The 21,638-nt window shown below is 41.8% G+C and overlaps 2 protein-coding genes across 3 annotated transcripts in view; one reads left to right on the top strand and one right to left on the bottom strand.

Annotated features, from left to right (window-relative positions):
* Window positions 1–19: 19 nt before the first annotated feature.
* On the bottom strand, window positions 20–16,097 carry LOC112224591 (zinc finger CCCH domain-containing protein 6). The gene is made up of 15 exons (XM_024388229.2): window positions 15,584–16,097; window positions 13,551–13,788; window positions 13,063–13,200; window positions 12,269–12,548; window positions 11,855–12,027; window positions 10,845–10,982; window positions 9,973–10,087; window positions 9,252–9,361; window positions 8,525–8,808; window positions 4,630–4,892; window positions 4,305–4,529; window positions 3,858–4,037; window positions 3,042–3,325; window positions 2,756–2,915; window positions 20–2,549 (listed from the first exon to the last, which is right to left on the bottom strand). Exons 1-15 carry the CDS (start codon window positions 15,673–15,675, stop codon window positions 1,279–1,281), a joined length of 3,951 nt encoding a protein of 1,316 aa, XP_024243997.1. The 5' UTR covers window positions 15,676–16,097; the 3' UTR covers window positions 20–1,278.
* Window positions 16,098–17,550: 1,453 nt separating this feature from the next.
* LOC112224589 (fibulin-7) overlaps window positions 17,551–21,638 on the top strand; it is a 57,630-nt gene continuing 53,542 nt past the window's right edge. Inside the window, exon 1 of one of the 2 annotated variants that reach the window (XM_024388225.2) lies at window positions 17,551–17,991. In XM_024388225.2, coding sequence (XP_024243993.1) covers window positions 17,914–17,991 — 78 coding nt within the window. In that variant the 5' untranslated portion in view covers window positions 17,551–17,913. The remainder of the gene's footprint in view (window positions 17,992–21,638) is intronic. The other variant, XM_024388226.2, reaches the window with a different exon arrangement.

Below are 21,638 nucleotides of genomic sequence, written 5' to 3'. Positions count from 1 at the left end.
ACCAATCCTCCATCGTTAACACAGTGGAAAAGTAAAATCCTTTATTATCTAAATGTTGAAAGTGCGTGGGTGATGGAGAGAAACAAAATGATGCAGTTTGAGGCCATGTGGCCTGGCGGAGAGTATTGCTGGAGATGGGGGTGTGAGAGGGTCTAGGCAGGGGTGATGTTGTGGATGTTTGTGACTGTATATTGTTGTTTGCATATGGATGTTATGTGTTGGGGGAATAAAAGAGGAATATAAGTAATGTACATGTCCTTTGGCTATACATAAATACATCTCACAACATAAAGGAGGATGTCATGTATGGATTTTTTTTTTGAAAGACACTGCTTAAAAAGGCATTTCAACATGAGCATCTTTGAGTTTGACCATTTAGACAATATCTGATCAACCATATTGACATTATAAAACAAAACAAACATGACATAACCCAGATTACACCATTCATAAAAAAACACTGCGTTTATGATACGAAACAAGCCATTTAAAATGTGACCTAATAGCATATAATAAAAATAAATTCAATTCAGTCAATCTCAAATGTAGCACCATACATAATCACACAAAATGGACCAAATGAAACCCATGTTACACCCACTTTCAATATTCTAATTTCTTAACCACCATCGTGAGCATGGAACACAAATGTAAAAGTGTCTGTAAATAATATGAAAATATAAGATCAAAAGGAAAAATAACTGAGATTCTAGGTTTACTTAGTGTTCTGGTATATAGGACTGTATTAAATGTTTTTTCAAAAGGTGTAGACCTGGCCGGAAATACTGTACTGTTTCATAAAATAACCATTTTAATACAGTTCCTTAATATTACATATTTTGATATGAAAGTTAAACCCTTAATACTGTCCATATCTTAACTCCCTTTCAAAGACGAATAACATCCCTATAGACTTAAGATAGTTATACTGTACATAAACCAAGTCTTTGCACAGCCAGCATCTACCCTACTATCTATGCTGCCATGACTGGTAGCCATTTACTGTATAATAACATGATCAAATGTCTGTCTTGAAGCGACAGACAGGGACGATCTCTATCAATGTACAATACATTTAGTGACACGTGAGTCTATTCTCAACAGATCCTGAAGAGCAGACAGTTTTATATACAGGTGAAATAAATATGTAAAGCTCAATAATAATGATACAAGTTTCTAATAAATGTACAGAACATACAGTATATTTTACTAGGTTGTCAATATATTTAGAAACATTCCAACACAGGAGTGTTTTTATATATTTCAAAATAGGAGTATTTACTGACTGAAAGGGGAGGCAGTGGGGTCGAAGGTCTTGAATACGTCTTTCAGCGGCCTATCGTCTTCTGTCTCCTCCTTCTCCTTTGCTTCCTCCACCTTCTCCTCCTCTTCTCCCTTCTCCTCCAGCTCCTTCTCCTCCTGCTGCTTGGCCTCCTTCTCTACCTGTTTGACCTGTCTGGGGTCTGTGTAGGGGGGCCTGATCAGGCCTGCGAGGGCCTGGATGGGTAGGTGGTGGACCGCGGGGGCGGAGGATTTGACTGGGGAGCTGGGAGGCTCCGACCCTGACATTGTCACTGTAGGAGCAGAGGAGAGGGTAGGAGGTGGACGACTTTTGGACCCAGACCCATCCATGGCGCTCTCGGTACCGCCCTTGACATCCTGTGTGGATACAGACCCTCCAGATCGCTGGGTTGGCGAGAGCGAGGATGATGGTGGAGTTTTAGTGTTAGTGTTGTTTTCTCTCTTGGCTGGTAGTTTGAGGATCCCAGTCTTCCTCGTGGGCTCTGTCTCGTCCCGCTGGCCCTGCTGTGGTGCCTGGTTTCTGGGGTCATAAAGGCTGATGCCCCCTAGCAGAGTGGAGGTGGTTGGGCTCTCTAACCCACCACCGGAAGAGGACAGGCGCCCTGGGGCGTACGGACACAGCTTCTCTGGCTTCTCAGCCTCAGATTTAGATGGAGCTGGCGCCGGGGCTGAAAATGTTAACGTAGTGGTTTTGGAGGAAGAGGTTCCACTAGCACTGCTCCTCTGCAACCTGGGGTCTCCTCCAGCACCCCCACCTCCCCCACCACCTCTCTCCGTCTCCCTCAGGATAGGGAGCTTAGTGTCCACACTACCTGACCGACCTATCCGGGGGTCCACACCCAGGGCCTTGTGTTGCCTGGGATCCAACAACCTCTCTGTTGACCCCCTGGGCTCCAGTGTCCTGGAGGGGAGCCTGCCTAGTCCAACCCCCACACCCAGCACACCCTCCTTCAGACGGGCAGCGACCAGGCGAGGGTCCATGTGTGGAGGGGTGGTGGAGGTGGTTATGGTGGAGTGGTCAGGGGATAAAGTCCTGGTCCTATTGTTGGTTCGGTTCATCTGTGCGTCAGCGATGAGGGGCGGTAGAGGTAGATTGATGGAGTGCTCCTGTTTGGGCACCAGTGAGGGGATGAGATCCTCAGCCGACCAGACCACGGTTGAGGCATAGGCTGGGCGCTGTAACACAACGTCTACACGGATGTGGCTGAACTGCTGCAGCTGGCAGCGTGGGTCGCGGAGCATCACCCCTAAAAGTTCATTTCATCAACATTTTACAAAATATTGTTATGGACAACAATATTCTATTCTATTTCATTTCATTCACATGGCAGATGTCAGTAAGACTCTGATATGTATGATGAATACAAATTAAAAAAAAGATTAAATACTAGGCTAGAAAACAACAGCAGCAGCATTCAAAAGAAAAATAGGCTTTAAAATATTAGGGTTATACCTGGGCAGGAATCCAAAGGGATGAGAGCAGCCCGTTCTCTTAGCTCCCTCTCCCCATCCTCATCCTCCTCTCTGGCTGGAGCCTTATTGTGGTGGTGGTGCTGCTGGCGATGGTGGTGGAGCTCTGGTTTGAAGGAGTTGGGTGGCTCCAGGGGCCTCACCTTATTAGATTAGATTCAAACACTAATGTCATCAAAGAGGAGATTCGTTTTTCAGCATAAAAGCTCAATACAAAGTAACAACAACAGACATGCACCAGCATTAAACAGTAGGCTAGATATCTATACCTTCCTGGGGTCCCTGGCCTGTCTGGGGCCCCCGCTGGAGTCGGGCTCTTTCCTCATGTCTGGTGGTCTCTGGCGGGGGTCTGCTGCCTTCATACGGGGGTCGCTGGGTGGGGCCCGCTCCTTCTGGAGCCTGGGGTCTCCAGGGGCCAACTGGGGAACAGAGGGGTGTTTGATGGACTGTGGCCCCTGCTGGAGCTTCTCATTCTGTTTCTTCAGAGACTTAAGAATGGCCGTGACACAGTTCCCATCCTCGTCATCACTGGAATACCAGTTAGTAGAGTCATCTGAAACGTGTAGAGGGGGGGATCATCAACAAGATTCAGCCAGGGGACAATTTTTTTCTTGAGTGGATGGTTGGGAGGCTGGAACATAATTACAAATAATTTGTAGACTGCAAATTAACCGCAAGAAGCCCAAACAGATATGTTTGACTAAAACATAACAATTTCAAACCTTGATTACATTTATATACGATCTTGCATCTCTCCATTATGTGTGGGAATACTTGGGAACAGATTTCTTAAATTAAAATAACTTGTTTATTGTCTTATGTCCATTTATGAAAAAATAAATCAAACAAATAGTGGGGAGCCAAATAAAACCACCCGCCAGTTGGGGAACCCTGGTGTAGAGCATGTAAGTTATGTTCATGACGATTATACAGTATAAGCATGATTTAAGTATTGCCAAGCAAGTGCAACCAAGCATACTGTGCAATATCTGTGAAATGTGTACCCTAGTTATTAAATGGTAATGTTTGGTGATGAGTACAAAACTGTTTCACTTTGCTGTAAATAAATAATCCTTCACACTTACCTTTAGGGGTTTTGCCACCTTGTTCCTCAAAACCTTGTGGCTCACTGCCTTGCTGCTGCTGTAGGTGTAGGAGCAGGGCCTTCTGTACTGCAGGGGGTAGGCCCTGCATCTGGGACAGCATTTGGGAGTCAGCGCTCCCCTGCTGTTGGGACGTGTTCTGACTGAAAGGCATACCCATGTCTAATGGAGAGGAGGTGGGGAGATATGAGGAGGAATATGCAGAGTGAGGTTTTAATGAATCAACATCTGTTAACACATCGAAAGAACTGGATATAAAAAAGGAAAGCTATAACAGAATATGGTCATTGCTTGGAGCATTTAGACTGAAAAACCCACATACTGTAAATAATTAAATCCTTGACATAACAAATTGATGGCTATTATCTACATTATCTGCTTATTCCTTACTATAAGAGACATTCATCCATGTATCATTGTAAGACCAACCTCCTTGGCCCATGGCCTGAGCCTGGTTCCTGAAGAAGTTGTTAAAGAACTCTGCAGGGTTTTGGCCCACGGCTCCCATGGTTTGGAACGGCACGTTCATGTTCTGAAGCATCTGCATGGGGTCTGGGAATGGAGGGAACGGTGGAGGGGGCCTCTGGAGGTTCATGTTCATATTGGGGTTCAAGTTCATATTTGGTCGGTGACCCAGGAAGGGTGGTGGCGGACCTGGAGGCAGGAATAAACAGCAAATGAGAGGTTTTAATTAATCAAACTCTACAGATGCATTGAAAGAACCCAAAGTAAAGAGAAGAAAGCTAGTAAATACCGGGAGGTGGTGGCATGGGGAACCCATGGGGTGGTTGGTGTTGGGGGTGCTGTCCAGGGGGGTTCTGCTGTTGCTGCATTGGTGGCCCAGTGTGGGATGGATAGGGAGGAGAGGGACCCCCCATGGAGCCAGGGGGAGACCCCGGAGGGAGGACAGGGGGTGGGCCATTGGGTCCACTCTGCTGTATGTTGTCATCGGGACCCCCTCCACCAAACTCATCACTCGGAAACTGGCCTCCAGACTGACAGTTGAAGTTGGATCCACTGCAACCCCCAAAAATATGCATTAATTAATTCAGGGGATTTTTTATAACAAATTTAATGGGATAATAAACACAGTGTACAAAACATTAAGAACACCTTCCTAATATTGAGTTGCACTCCCCCTAGAACAGCCTCAATACGTTGGGCAACAACTCTAGAAGGTGCCGAAAGTATTCCATAGGGATGCTGACCCATGTTGATTCCAATGCTCCCCACAGTTGTGTGAAGTTGGCTGGATGTCCTTTGGGTGGTGGACCACTCTTGATACACATGGGAAACTGTTGAGCGTTAAAAACCCAGCAGCGTTGCAGTTCTTGACACAAACCGGTGCACCTGGCACCTAATACCATACACCATTCAAAGGCACTTACATTTTTGTCTTGTCCATTCACCCTCTGAATGGCACACATACACAACCCATGTCTCAATTGTGTCAATGCTTAAAAATCCTTCTTTAATACTGATTGAAGTGGATTTAACAAGACATCAATAAGGGATCATAGCTTTCACCAGGATTCTCCTGGTCCGTCTATGCAATGGAAAGAACAGTTGTTCCTAATGTTTGTCCACTCAAGTGTGTGTGTGTGTGTGTGTGTGTTTGTATATACACAATACCAGTGAAAAGTTTGGACACACCTACTCAATCAAGGGTTTTTCTTATTTTGACTATTTTCTACATTGTAGAATAATAGTGAAGACATCAAAACTATGAAATAACACATATGAAATCATGTAGTAACCAAAAAGGTTCTTCAAATGTTCTGGATTGACTGACCTTCATGTCTTAAAGTAATGATGGACTGTCATTTCTCTTTGCTTATTTGAGCTGTTCTTTCCATAATATTCAGTATACCACTCCTACCTTGTCACAACCCAACTGATTGGGTCAAACGTATCAAGGAAAGAAATTCCACAAATGAACTTTTAACAAGGAACACCTCTTAATTGAAATGCATTCCAGGTGACTACCTCCTCATGAGAGAATGCCAAGCGTGTGCAAAGCTGTCATCAAGGAAAAGGATGGCTACTTTGAAGAATCTCAAATATATCAACAAATTGATTTGTTTAACACTTTTTTGGATACTAAATGATTCCATATGTGTTATTTCATAGTTTTATTCTACAATGTATAAAAATTAAAAATAAACTGGAATGAGTAGGTGTGTTCAAACTTTTGACTGGTACTGTATTTATCACAGAACAGCCAAACTGGCTCTAACCAGAATAGAAAGAGGAGTGGGAGGCCCCGGTGCACAACTGAGTAAGAGCATGGACGTACACTACCGTTCAAAAGTTTGGAGGTCACTTAGAAATGTCCTTGTTTTTTAAAGAAAAGCACATTTTTTTGTCCATTAAATTAACAAAATTGATCAGAAATACCATGCAGACATTGTTAATGTTGTAAATGAAGAGGCGACTCCAGGATGCTGACCTTCTAGGCAGAGTTGGAAAAAAATAACCATATCTCAGACTGGCCAATAAAAAGAAAAGATTAAGATGGGCAAAAGAACACAGACACTGGACAGAGGAACTCTGCCTAGAAGGCCAGCATCCCGGAGTCTTCTCTTCACTGTTGACGTTGAGACTGGTGTTTTGCGGGTGCTATTTAATGAAGCTGCCAGTTGAGGACTTGTGAGGCGTCTGTTTCTCAAACTAGACACTAATCTACTTGTCGTCTTGCTCAGTTGTGCACCGGGGCCTCCCACTCCTCTTTCTATTCTGGTTAGAGACAGTTTGCACTGTTCTGTGAAGGGAGTTGTACAGCGCGTTGTACGAGATCTTCAGTTTCTTGGCAATTTCTCGCATGGAATAGCCTTCATTTCTTAGAACAAGAATAGACTGTCGCGTTTCAGAAGAAAGTTCTTTGTTTCTGGCCATTTTGAGCCTGTAATCGAACCCACAAATGCTGATGCTCCAGATACTCAACTAGTCTAAAGAAGGACAGTTTTATTTCTTCTTTAATTAGAACAGTTTTCAGCTGTGCTAACATAATTGCAAAAGGGTTTTATAATGATCAATTAGCCTTTTAAAATTATGAACTTGGATTAGCTAACAAAACGTGCCATTGGAACACAGGAGTGATAGTTGCTGATGATGGGGCCTCTGTACGCCTATGTAGATAATCCATTAAAAATCTGCCGTTTCCAGCTACAATAGTCATTTAAAAGATTAACAATGTCTACCCTTTATTTGTGATCAATTTGATGTTATTTTAAATGGACAAAAAAATATACTTTTCTTTCAAAAACAAAGACATTTCTAAGTGACCCCAAACTTTTGAACGGTAGTGTATATATTAAAGAGAATATTATACACAGTTGAAGTCGGAAGTTTACATACACCTTAGCCAAATACATTTAAATTCAGTTTTTCCACAATTCCTGACATTTCATCCTAGTTAAAAGGACCTGTTTTAGGTCAGTTAGGATCACCACTTTATTTTAAGAATGTGAAATGTCAGAATAATAGTAGAGAGAATGATTTATTTCAGCTTTTATTTCTTTCATCACATTCCCAGTGGGTCAGAAGTTCTCCAAAAAGTACGTTCTTTGTCCCCATGTGCAGTTGCAAACCATAGTCTGGCTTTTTTATGGCGGTTTTGGAGCAGTGACTTCTTCCTTGCTGAGTGGCCTTTCAGGTTATGTCAATATGGGGCGGCAGGGTAGCCTAGTGGTTAGAGCGTTGGACTAGTAACCGGAAGGTTGCAAGTTCAAATCCCCGAGCTGACATGGTACAAATCTGTTGTTCTGCCCCTGAACAGGCAGTTAACCCACTGTTCCTAGCCCGTCATTGAAAATAAGAATTTGTTCTTAACTGACTTGCCTAATAAAATAAATATAGGACTTGTTTTTACTGTGGATATAGATATTTTTGTACCTGTTTCCTCCAGCATCTTCACAAAGGTCCTATGCTGTTGTTCTGGGATTGATTTGCACTTTTCGCACAAAAGTACGTTCATCTCTAGGAGACAGAACGCATCTCCTTCCTGAGCGGTATGACAGCTGCGTGGTCCCACTGTGTTTATAATTGCGTACTATTGTTTGTACAGATGAACGTGGTACCTTCAGGCGTCTGGAAACTGCTCCCAAGGATGAACCAGACTTGTGGAGGTCTACAATTTGTTTTCTGAAGTCTTGGCTGATTTCTTATGATTTTCCCATGATGTCAACCAAAGAGGCACCTAGTTTGAAGGTAGGCCTTGAAATACATCCACAGGTACACCTCCAATTGACTCAAATTATGTCAATTATCCTATCAAAAGCTTCTAAAGCCATGACATCATTTTTTTTTGAATTTTCCAAGCTGTTTTAAAGCACATTCAGCTTAGTGTATGTAAACTCCTGACCCACTGGAATTGTGATACAGTGAATTATAAGTGAAATCATCTGTCTGTAAACAATTGTTGGCAAAATTACATGTGTCATTCACAAAGTAGATGTCCTAACTGACTTGCCAAAACTATAGTTCGTTAACAAGAAATTTGTGGAGTGGTTGAAAAATTACTTTTAATGGCTCCAACCTAAGTGTATGTAAACTTCTGACTTCAAATATATAGCTGACAAATTGTGCAAAAAAACATTTACATTATACTGAAGATTATGTGAGCGCATGTAAGGTAAAAGTAAAGCTACCTTTGAGCAATCTTCTGAGCCAGGTCCACTGTAGGTTTCACCACAATCTCAAACAGAGAGGGGATCTTCTTTCCCCCGGAGTTCCCCCCACTGCTTCCCCCCTCCTGTGGGCTGGAGGGTCCAGGACCAGGGTTAGGACCTCCAGACCCAGGACCACCGGGACCCGGTGTGGGCAGCAGCCCCACCCCAGGAGGGGGTTTAGGCAGGGGGGCAATCCCCTGTTTCCTCAGGTCCTCCAACTCCATCTCATCTTCATGGGCGATCTCCTCCTCTGTGTTGATTATCTGAAGACAATACATAGGACGCACAATGAAGCAAACGCTATACTCTTCACTGTATGGCTGTGGGTAAGGAACTAGTGAACTACTGTTCAGAATTTAGACTTTTGATAGATGACCCTATTAGATGTTACTATTTTGATCCACACACAATCACTAAGTTGTTAGTGTAATGGTTTTAAAACGCAGACCGTTTAGACTGGGGGTAGGCAACCATGGTCCTGGAGGGCCGCAGGCACTTCATGTTTTTCATTTAACCAACCTGGAAGACCAGGTGTGTTGAATTTAGGCAATCACTAAACTGATCAATTAGCTCAGTTGGTCTGGCGTGGTGCCTAGTTGGTACAAAATCCTGTAGTACCTGCTGCACTCCAGGAACAGGGTTGTCTAGTCCTGGTTTAGACACACAATATTTCAGTTTGTGGCGTTTATGATTATGTTTTTCTTACCTTATCAAGCAGGTCTTTGGTCACATCATTCAAAGGATCATGCGAGAATTTACAGTTGTCTCCCTGATAACACTTGGCTCCAGTATGAAAAAACTTACAGGGATATTCACGTACAGCCACGAGTCAAGGACAAGTATGGAGGAATAAAAGTATTACAAATAAGTGTATTACAATTGACTGTTTTTATGTGGGGAAGCCAAAGACACATTTTCACATTGTGTGGACAATAAAGTTTTTCTAATTCTAGAGAATACATCAAAGTTTAAATCTGGACTCTAGACTCACATATTAGTACACATATTACATTGCATATCAATATAGGACATCACTTATCTCACATACAATAAAACACACATATTACATAGTATTTTATGAAGAGAATCTCTAGCGTAGTCAATATATGATGGCCATCTACTGACCCAATGAGTCATCATGACTAAACAGATGAGGGAAGTCAACTAATTCCTCTCATTTGAAGTTGATCAGATAAGCATGAACCCTCTAGAGTTAGAGTAATGGTTTCATTCCAGGGTTGGGGTCAATTCCATTTCAATCCAGTCATTTCAGATAGTAAACTTAAATTCCAATCCATTTGCTTATCAAAGAGGAATTGGAATTTCAGTTACCTTCATGAATTAACCTAATAAAAAATAGATGGCAATTCCACACAACGACAGAAACAATTGCAGAATATTTGTTGGTGATTCATATTGAAGGATATTGTGCATGTAGATGCAGTTGTCTCCTTTACTGCAGTATCCTTGGAGGTAGAATTTACACAGCTCCTTCTTCTTGTCTGGAGTAACCAGCTCATGTTCAAACTTACACTGGTCCCCCTGAAAGAGAGCGAATATGATGTGAGGCAGACAGAGATAGAATACAAGGTTGTTCTTTTTAAAGCAAATCAGCATACCAGCCTAAAAAGTACATTGATTTATTTTGCACTGTCATGATACTAACACAATATAGACCTAAGCAGTTCATAGATACTTATAACAAGGCTTATAATTATGAGCGTGCCATAATGCATTATACCTGTAGACCTCCGGTAGTGTAACCAAAATTGCTGTTGTTACATTCACCTCAGAGGTGCCGACTTGACTTGCCTTAACTTGATGCAGTCCCTCTAGGAAGTATTTACCTTGATGCAGTCCCTCTAGGAAGTATTTACCTTGATGCAGTCCCTCTAGGAAGTATTTACCTTGATGCAGTCCCTCTAGGAAGTATTTACCTTGATGCAGTCCCTCTAGGAAGTATTTACCTTGATGCAGTCCCTCCAGGAAGTATTTACCTTGATGCAGTCCCTCCAGGAAGTATTTACCTTGATGCAGTCCCTCCAGGAAGTATTTACCTTGATGCAGTCCCTCTAGGAAGTATTTACCTTGATGCAGTCCCTCTAGGAAGTATTTACCTTGATGCAGTCCCTCTAGGAAGTATTTACCTTGATGCAGTCCCTCTAGGAAGTATTTACCTTGATGCAGTCCCTCTAGGAAGTATTTACCTTGATGCAGTCCCTCCAGGAAGTATTTACCTTGATACATCGTCCCTCCAGGAAGTATTTACCTTGATGCAGTCCCTCCAGGAAGTATTTACCTTGATACATCGTCCCTCCAGGAAGTATTTACAGATGTATCTCCCGTTGTGTTCCACCGTGTGTTGGTTAATGAACTCCTTGGTCATAATGGGGCGCTTCTTCTGAAAACCACCCGGAGGGCCCTTCCCACCACCCTCCTATGGATAAGACAAGCAAAGGGACAACATTGGTCTGAAGCAGACTGTAAAAAATATGGACCAAGCCATCAATGACGTCACCCTATTGTTTCCTAGGAGAATGCTCGGTGGTGCATTTGACGACCAGGAAGTGTCATTACAGCATGTCGCCATCTTGCTACAGGGAGAGATTTTTGGAAACATTGCAGTTTGAGCTGCTCTAGGAAGTGATGTTGCAGGCTAGCTCAGTGCTGCCCCCTCTCATGGAGTATCTAAACTTGAAGGCCGACTGAGGTACTACAGGCCTCCATTAGCAACTAAATGATCCCTTTGTCTGTGTGTGATTTTAAAGTACCATACAAATCCCCATTTCGCCATTCACTATTATGGAGCGTCCTGTTTTCTAGAAACAATGCCTGCAGTAACGCAGATGGCCTTCAACTTGAAATCCACAATGCAAGTGGACAGTCATTCTCCCCTGGTCTGAAGGTAACAGGTAGATTCTAACAATACTAGATTTTTATATAGAGAAATTATCTTTGCTCTGACATTTCTTCTATAAAATTAAAATAAAAACACCAGGAGGGCCCTTACTTCCTTCTTATGGACAAGGTCACCAAAGGGACAAAATGGATTGGTCTGAACTCTAAACCAACTGAGGTACATTCTAACAATTCTATTGCTCCTTCTCAATTAGTATTTTCTAGATTCCTCTCATCTTCTCTCCTCATCACCTTCTCAAACTGGATTGGAGAAGATCCAAGATCCTTCCCCTCTGACCTTCTTCTCCAATGCTTTTTGAAAAGGAGACGAGGAGAGAGGATGCAAGTAATTGAGGAAAGACATATTGGGAAAGCGCCTGAATTCCAATTTACGCCATCTTTGTTCTTTACCTGCTTCATCCCCTCTCCGGCCTGCTCGGCCCCGCCGCCTCGCCCCCGGCCACGCCCCCAGTTCTTGTTGCCCTTCATCTGCTGCATCTGCTTCTTGTTGTTCTTGTTGAGCATGTTGCCCCGCCCCCTTCCTCCCACTCCACTTCCTCTGCCCCGCCCCCGCTGACCACCAACTGAAAAACAGAACAACCATTAAAAGTCAGAACAACAGGATCTAATACATAGATCTTTGTAAAACATTTATGTAAGCTGCAATAAAATAAAAACCACATTTGTCAGAGGTGATATGAAAATCCAAAATGGACACACTTTACACTACTATAGCCACTAGACTGTTAACTTCGACAAACTTGAATATCATTCGACAAGACATTTCAACACAAAATCAACACAATTCACACAGGCCATACATACACTGCTGCTGTTGTTGTTTCTGCATGCCCTTCATGCCACCTCTCTTCATCTGGTCCTTGGAACCGCGTCCCCTGCCCAGGCCTTGGCTAGGAGATATAGAGTCTTTCCCCTGCCACATCTCCTCCTCATCATAATCACCCCCCTCTCCCTCATAGTCATACTTGTCTTCGCTGTAGTCGCTGTACTTGTCATAGTCACCACTACCACTCCTGTGTCGGCCTGCTGACCTCTCTGACCTCTGTGGGTTGCCATGGCCACCACTTGATGGATCACACCCATGCTGGAGGAGTCAGTCAGAAGAGATGGTAATGTTGTTATTGAAAAGGTATTGTATATGGTAAAAATGCTTGTTTATGCATGCCTATAGGCCCTGCGATAGACTAGTGTCCTGTCCAGGGAGTGTACTTGTAAATCACAAGCTGCCTCCTGATAGGCTCCTGCCCTATGGGCTGTTCTGGCTCGGACAAGGCTTACTTGTCCATTCTCACTTACTTACTTATACATGCCTATAAATACTTTAAATATAAGTAACAAAAATATAAATGCAACATGCAACAATTTTAAAGATTTTACTCAGTTCCAGTTGAAATCAGTCAACTGAAATGAATGAATTAGGCCCTAATCTATGGATTTCATACGACCAACCACTGGGGAGCCAGGCCCAGCCAATCAGAATGAGGTTTTCCCCACAAAAGTTCCACCCTTCAATGCTTATGTTTATAAATTCATATAAATGTTCTAAATGCTTATGAATTGTAATACATATAACTGTTACCAAACAATGAAATATTCACCTGAGCTGACTGGCCATCATAGTCACCACCACGGTGTGACCTGTCTTGGTTCTTCTTGTTCTTGGGCCTGTCTCTCTCTGGTCTCTCCAGGGAAGACTCATAGCTGTCAGAACTGGAGCTACTGGAGGGGGAGTGATGCTGGGAGAGAGGAGAGCAATACTTAGGATGGTATTATGACTTCATTCACATTTTCTGTCTCCCACTGAAATTAATGAATGACGTAAACAAATGTTTGAGTTGTAAGTGCTTATCTCAACTGAATCGGGTCCATAGAGAAAAACTGAGGAAGTAGAAAATATCTAAATAAATTGATTTGTAGATCTAAAGGTCGATTAAGTCAAATCAAAACCTGAAGGTCTACAAAATCAAAAGCAGTGCTTTACATGGTGAATTGAAGGATTTTGCAGACCGAACATATTTGTGATTGTAATTTTTGGAGGACTCTACTTTAACGATGCCAGGTGTTGATTTCATGATTCTGGTCTTACTTTCCGACTGTCGCGTCTCCTTCTCTTTGACCTCCTCTTCTCTCTTGTTTTTTTGTATCTTTTTCTGGAGTGCCTGTGTGTCTTGTCTTCTTTCTCTATGTCTTTTTCCTTTTCTTTCTCCTTTTCTTTTACTTTCTCTTCCTTTTCTTCATTCACTTCTTTGACTTCTTCTTTGCTCTCCTCTTCAATCCCAATCCCTTCATCATCTATTTCTCCATCTTCCAATTCACCATCCTCTCTTTAAACAGAACATAACAATATCAATTTAGAGAATCAAAAAGTGGACAGGAAACCAAATAGGCCATTTTCAATCTCAGTAAACTGCTGTGTCAAAATCAACTTTTCTATCAAACTGAAATTACACTTTTAGAGACATTTAAGAAGAAATTGCTTGAATAAACTTCAGTGTTCTACAGAATTAGAAACAACTGTGTTTTTGTCAATAAATCACTAGAAATATCCACTTTTGTATTTTTTGGTGAGAATCCCATCAACCCTCTAGCACCCTATTCTATGGGCCAGATACACATATGAAGCATTTGTGATTTTAACATTCCGGTAAACAAATGTGATTTTGACATGTAGGTAAACAAATGTGATTTTAACATGTAGGTAAACAAATGTTGTGATTTTAGCATTCAGGTAAAACAAATGTTGTGACTAACATTCCTGTTAAACTAAAGAGGTGGGGTGAGTTTGGCAGTGCAAATTTGATGTGTTCAGGCAAAATGTGATAATTCACACAGTTCATGTACTGTAAGTCAGGGCATAAATGTATTCTCAGGGTAAAGGGACAGTAGTAGAAACAGGGGTCTATGTAATTAACACGTACTAAGCTGCAATTTAATATCAAACAACTTGTGCTGATAAAGGAATAGTTATGGGATATGAATGAGCTGGTTGGGGCATGTAATAGCTTTCTTTGTTGAAGATGTGCATGCTGGATGTTTTGCAATGGGGAAAGGTGACAATATATGAACTTCTACATGTTCATATAATGACCGTAGAGTTCAGATTGGTTGGTGATGGGCCTTAGTATAAAGTGGATGCATTTCAAAAGATGGGAAACACTGGCAATTGAAATAAACAACATATACATTCCTGTTGATAAATATCATGCTTATTCATGCATATCTCCACCAATAATTGTGTTACTTGTTGATGTGAAACCAGAAATTTACACAGGTCATTCCATACCAGGTGCATGACCCATATTTTTAAAGTGAGGTCCTAAATATGCTAATTGACTACCTGTACTGATTTGGTGACTATTCCGGTTTGGGCATTTCTACTGAAATCAAGTCAAACTTTTTTTTTTTTATATATCAGAAGTGGCCATTTATTTTTATATATCATATATAATGTAGTTCCCACAAACTTAAAACTAATGCTGCATTAAAAGCATCCTTTTTCCCCCCAGTGGTGCAAGCTAAACATCTAACACTGGCAAATAGATCAAATTAAAGGGGCTTCTAATGATTGTGAGAGGGTGTGGGAGTTATCGACATCATCAACTGACAGAGACAGTCATTCAACACTGGCATTACAGCACAGCAGAGGTAGATTCTCATTCACAATTCTCTCAGCAATTTGTGTGGTGTTCGATAGGGGGTGGTAAAGAAGCGCATCATGACTGGGGCGGGGCTAAGGCTATTACATCGTCGACATTTACATAACCCCCTACAGAATGCAACAATATGATATGACCATGATAACTAACCAAACCCATCCCATATCCTCACTCAGTCAATGATACAGTGGAACATTGATGCGATGTCGCTATGCTTCCAAATGGGTGTTTCGTGATGGGAATTCTGTTTTGGACAGCGGGATAATGTTACTAGTACCTCGCTATAACGCATGCATGAAATAATCATATGTGAAAAGGCCCGACTTCAACAACGGAGCGTTGTCTGAGTCATTCGAATACAAATTCGGCTCATAACACAACAGTAACACAAGCATGTTGTTGAGACGCACAGATGAGTGGGTAAAGAAGATATAATTCCAGACAGATAAGAATGTTACTCGACCTTTCCTCCTCTGCAAGCTCAGAGTCTGTCATGTTTTTGTCAAGAACAACAACGGGGGTTGGGGGACTGGAGACCAGGCTCACAGAAGCCATGGACGGTAGGTGGAAACAACAACGGTTGGAAATGCCTTTCTCCTTTCGAAACAAGACTGAGTTGTTGTAGGCTATTCAGTCTGAGGCCGTTGGTGTTGGGTTGTGTCGTGAGAAATGCTGGTAGATTTCATGGAGACTGGAAAAAACTCACGGTAACCGTTACAAGTCTCAAACAGAGACAGGCAACAGACATTCTTTCTCCTCTCTCATTTCAATGACGTATTAACCCAGCAAGCACAGCTTGATACCCCGCTTTGTTATTATCATCCCGCCGGTTGACTGCTGCCATGGTATCGAGATATTGGAGACGGAGGGAGAAACACACAGATTTGTAACAATTTTCGTTGGTTTCAGCATCTTCATCGTCATAGGACATTGCGCCCGAAACATGTTCTCAAAATGGCTTCTCGGAAACCGAAGAACATCCTATTTTTTTTATGTATTCTTCCACGTATAATGTCCTATCAGAGACAAGGTACAACAAAACACTACAAAGTAATTGGTCCAAATATTGTTGCGGGATCTTTTGCTATACCCATTGGCCTAAAAATATGTCAATTTTTTTTTGCACCTGGTGCAAGAATAAAGGGTATAAGGCTCACTAGAGAAGTTAACAATGTCGTTGTCAGCGGACTGATTTGTAAAATTGACATTCTTGTTTTCTGTATTTCTCACAGATCATAATCTTTTGCCTTATAAATTGTATGGAATAAAATCAATAACGACCTTTATGCTGTTATATATATATATAGTGTGTGTGTGTGTGTGTGTGTGTGTGTGTGTGTGTGTGTGTGTGTGTGTGTATACATGTGTATGTGTGTGTGTCAGAGAGAGAGAGAGACAGTGAGTTTAGCCTTGCTATTGAGAGAGGCCGCCATAGGCAGACCTGGCTCTCAAGAGAAGGTAGGCTATGTGTACACGTCCCACAAAATGAGGTGGAAACAGCGCTGCACTTCCTAACCTGCCAAGTGTATGACCATATTAGATACCCATATTGCCCTCAGATTACACAGACCCACAAATAATTCGAAAACAAATCCAATTTTCCTTAAATCCCATATCTATTGGGTGAAATACCACAGTGTGCCATCACAGCAGAAAGATTCGTGACCTGATGCCACAAGAAAAGGAAACCAGTGAAGGACAAACACCATTGTAAATGTAACGATGTGTGCAGAGCGTCCCTGGTTCGAGCCCGGGTATGGGCGAGGGGACGGTTTACAGTTATACTGTTACATAAATACAACTCGTATTTAGGCCGTGTGTCAATTCCAGGTAAATTCGCGCACAAGAAAGATTGTTCCAAGTACCGCCAGCGTGTGTCGCTTCAACCCAAATAATGCATCAAAGTGATCACAAACAGACTTAAGCCCTGTTTCACGCAGCTTCTATAATCAATATTATGTTGTTCGATCAAAACCGTTTGCCATGTTTCTGGGGTATAACAAAAACAATAATTTATCTGAATGGATAGCCTATGCGTTATTGCGAAGAAGGCTAATATGTCTGCTATGATGCGAGTCTACCTGCTCCATCCCATTGATGTTTTCCCATGAATTCATGTAACCGGGGCACAGGGGGGCAGATTTGGCCTCATCAAAAATAATTCCAACCCAAAGCCTAATGGTAAAGTATCCTATTTACGTGCATGTTAAGTTTACAAACTCTTTAGTCAACTTCTGCAATGACTTTCTATAAATTGATCACTGTAAAAATAGCCTATAAATACATCCCCAGTCATAAGAACCCACATGGCAATAGTTTTGTTCCACCCCATGAACTCACAGATGGTTGCTTGCTCTATTCGGTCTGAGTCTGGGAATGGCGACACAGCCAATGAGAAGAAGAACAGAACATTGGGGAGAGAGAGAAACCCGACTGGAGTGTTGGTGGGAGGGATTATTCCTAGTACATCCATCGCTTTTCAAAGTCTACATTTTCAGTTAGGTTAAGCAGTAGATTCAGGCTCACTCTCATCATAGTCTATCCAAGAGCGCACGGACGGGCACGGGAGCGCACAGCATCCCAACCGTCGCTCGTACCACCTGATGAGAAATATCTTAGTTCCCATCCTGAATCCACACACTGCCAGTTCGGTTGCGTAAACGGTGCGGAGGAGCTTCGGAAATCGAAGTTGAGTTCGTTGGTTTTCTATTCTTTAAACACCTGACTAAGTTTGACCATTTGGAGAAAAAAATCGGATATCATTCCAACACCAATCCAGTTGGAATTAAAGTTATGGCACTATCAATGCTGCGCAGCGGTTTGCTTTTTCTGTGTCTGACAACTATCCATACTTGCCATGGTGGCGGACAGGTTTGTAGTCTTCGCACCTAATCATCTGTGTATGTGTGTGTGGTAGGCTACATGCTTATTACGCGTATAGATGCGTAATTTTTAAGAATATTTTGTTGGAAATGTTATTGTTTTTTTTCCTCAACAACAACCCATGCTGCAAAAGTTACTCTAGGCTACAGTTAATTAGCTTTATGTTACGCTCAAAAAAGAAGGCTACATTAATTAACACGTATATAAATATGTCTTGCAGTGTTTTGTTATCTGTACACGTAGTCCTTCATGTTCTTCCTCAGACAAAACAAACCTTAACTTGCAATTGCTATCCTTCCCTGGTATGTTCCAATGTAAAAGGTTTGGCCATGATTTGAACATGTAGGCTATTATTGGCCATGTCCTCATCACAAATGAGCAATGACTGTCCTTACAGGATTAGACAAATATCCCGTTGAGCAAGGGAAAATACCTATTGAAAGTTTATAAGAGGGAAGCCGTGAGCACTGACTCTTGGACGCCTTTCGGCATCTTTGTCCAGGATTCTAAAACAAGCCATCTATATATGAGCCCACTGTGTGTGTGTGGGTGTGTGTGTGTGTGTGTGTGTGTGTGCGTGCGTGCGTGTTTGTGTGCAGGGCTCCAGACTGGGACCATTCGCATCAGTGCGAACTCCACATTCTACATGGTCACCTCTCTTAAAAGGCTAAAACCATGATTTGGTCAAACAGTAAAGTTCATTATCCTCATGATTCCCGTAATGACAGTGTCAGCCTGCCCCTCTACCTCTTTCGCTGGGGCCTGCTGCGGAAAACACAACTATTCACCTGTGTCAGCTCTCAATTTTGAGCTCAATGGCAACTATTTATAACAAGATGTGTGATATGGTTTGCGATAGGCCTATGGAGCGCGAAAATGTGCATTGGCCATTGGGATTGCAAAGGCCTTATTGGGCGCTAAACTACAACTGCAGAGTTTTTGGGGATATTCAACATTGACTGTTATATTTACATGGCTACTAGCAGTGGGTATTCTATTTAGAGTCAGCAAATCTAGCGAATGTGTTTTGAGTTTCCACTTACTCAGGTGGTGAATTAGCCCCAAATATACTGTTAACCTATGATATTAGTGCACATAAAGATGCAGGCAAATTCATCTCTATTGAACAAAAACAAACCAGAACATTCTGGAGCCCTATTTTAACAGTAAAATCTAACCACAATAGCATAATTGTCAACCCAAAATGCAAGACAATCACTGAATTAGGTTGCACATCCAAATAATTTGAATAACAACATGAAAAGATGACGAAGCAACGTGTTTCTTGAATAGCATCTCAGTAGTCTATTACACATTTTAATAAAGCAGTATGAATTACTTCACAAGATAATACAAATGTTTTCAATTGAGTGACGTTGCAATTTCATTTGGGTGCGAACAAATCATGGGCTGGTGCCATCAAGGGAAAAATTGTAGTCTGAGCCCAGGTTTGTGTGTGTTGCTAGGATGGATATGAGTCCACTACTGTGTCAGTTAGTGGCATTTCCATTTGGGAGAGTCGTCAAAGAAAAGAAAAGAGCACATGGAAGAGGTCTTATTGAAGCATAGGGCCTACTCTTGGCCAATGCCCCTCTGAGAATTGACCTTTATAAGGGCAGTTCTGCCTTAAGGGCAGAATCAATGGGATTGCTTAAGTTTAGGAAAGTTATTGCAGTACTCACAGTGGGCATTGATTGTCATTTCAAGTATGCAAGGTATGCCCTCACCTGAGAAATTACACTTTTCTACAGACTTGTTAAATATGATTGAAAAGGATTAGCAAACAGCCATTTATTTCACTGTTCTCTGAGACTTTGGAATGAGCTTATCTGTCAACAGCCTGCTCTCAAATAGCTCATGGGCTCATGGCATCCAGGCTATGTGCTGAAGCTGAATACAAAGCTGGTCCATTCAGGGTTTGTTATCCAAGGAGTCTGTAGCTGTTTCCCAAATGGCACCCTATTCCCTATATAGTGCATTATTTTTGCATCGACCTCAGTCAAATGTATTGCACTATATAGGAAATAGGGTGTAATTTAGGATGCAACCTCTGTGTTTCCTGCCATGTAAATATACAGAGGGCCAGGGTTCTGGACAGCGGTCTCACTGACAGACATCTGTCAAACAGCTTTGGTCCAGCTGCTGTATTGTCTGACACTGGAGAAGAAGGAGAATGTGAAGAATAGAGCGAGGGAGAGAGAGGGAGGGGTAGAGAGAAGGAGAGAGACAGACAGTGAGAGGTGCATGGTGTGGCGGCCTCTCACATGTTCCTCCAAGTGAGTACCAGGACCAGGGGGAGGAGGGTTTTGAGGGCTAGCGGAGACAGCTGTGGCTAGAAGGGTATTACTTTAGAAGTAGTGTACGCACAGCCAATAACTTTCAGGTGCACTGTTTTGACCCAAAGGTCGTTGTCAGGCTCTTTCTTTCAGGAATCCTGGGTATGACTTCTGAATGTTAATAAAAGGATATGATGGCTGAATCTTCCATGACCAGGTGGCAGGTTGCAGGCCACAGCCATAATACTGATACAGTAATAACACAACGATATGAATGTTATCATTATTTGATCTCTGAAATCACAACCAGGTCTCTACATTACTATAATAATACTCAGTGGTGTAAAGTACTTAAGGAAGAATACATCAAAGTACTACTTAAATCATTTTTTGGGGTATCTGTACTTTACTCTACTATTTATATTTTTGACCACTTTTACATTTACTCCACTACATTCCCAAATACAATATTGTACTTTTTACTCCATACATTTTCCCTGACAACCAAAAATACTCATTACATTTTGAATGCTTAGCAGGACAGGAAAATTGTTAAATTCACACACTTATCAAGAGAACACTTGGGCATCCCTACTGCCTCTGATCTGACAGACTCAGTGTGCCCCTGGCAATCCGTACATTTTAAAAACAAGAAGATGATGCCGTCCGCCTTGCTTAATATAAGGAATTTAAAATGATTTATACTTTTACTTTTGATGCTTAAGTATATTTTTTCAATCCATTTACTTTTGATACTTAAGTATTTTTAAAACCGAATACTTTTAGACTTTTACTCAAGTAGTATTTTACTGGTTGACTTTCACTTTTACTTGAGTAACTTTCTATTAAGGTATCTATACTTTTACTCAAGTATGACAGTACTTTTTCCACCACTAATAATACTGCAATGATGTAAATGTTATTGGTCTTGTTGAAAACACCTGTGCAGCTGTGAAATTGGATTGGGATTTGTTTTGGCGATGGTTGTTGGAAATGCTAGGGAACACTGGCGGAATGTCAATATTTGTAACCACAGCCATCACAGAACCCACCCACCACCAGACATTTTGAAGTTTGATTTGGGTACATCCCAAATGGCAACCTATTCCCTACACTCTTAGAAAAAATGTGCTATATAGAACCTAAAAGGGTTTTTCGGCTATCCCCATAGGAGAACCCTTTGAAGAACCCATTTTTGGTTCCAGGTAGAACCCTATCGGGTTCCATTTAGAACACTAGGGTTCTACATGGAACCCAAAAGAGTTCTACCTGGAACAAAAAAAGGTTATCCTATGGGACAGCCAAATAACCCTTTTGGAACCCTTTTTATGTATATTGTGTATAGTGTATATAGTGCAT

This window comes from Oncorhynchus tshawytscha, linkage group LG25, assembly GCF_018296145.1.
Source record: "Oncorhynchus tshawytscha isolate Ot180627B linkage group LG25, Otsh_v2.0, whole genome shotgun sequence".
NCBI lineage: Eukaryota > Metazoa > Chordata > Actinopteri > Salmoniformes > Salmonidae > Oncorhynchus > Oncorhynchus tshawytscha.
This window is presented reverse-complemented; position numbering and strand designations above follow the sequence as displayed.

What these genes read in the sequence shown, in the direction of transcription:
- LOC112224591 (XM_024388229.2), bottom strand. Translation starts at nt 15,675, where the DNA reads ATGGCTTCTGTGAGCCTGGTCTCCAGTCCCCCAACCCCCGTTGTTGTT. An exon ending in CCAAAGACCTGCTTGATAAG is followed by an intron (nt 8,809 to 9,251) that starts GTAAGAAAAACA and finishes TATTGTCTTCAG; the next exon opens with ATAATCAACACAGAGGAGGA. An exon ending in CCCTTTGGATTCCTGCCCAG is followed by an intron (nt 2,550 to 2,755) that starts GTATAACCCTAA and finishes ATGAACTTTTAG; the next exon opens with GGGTGATGCTCCGCGACCCA.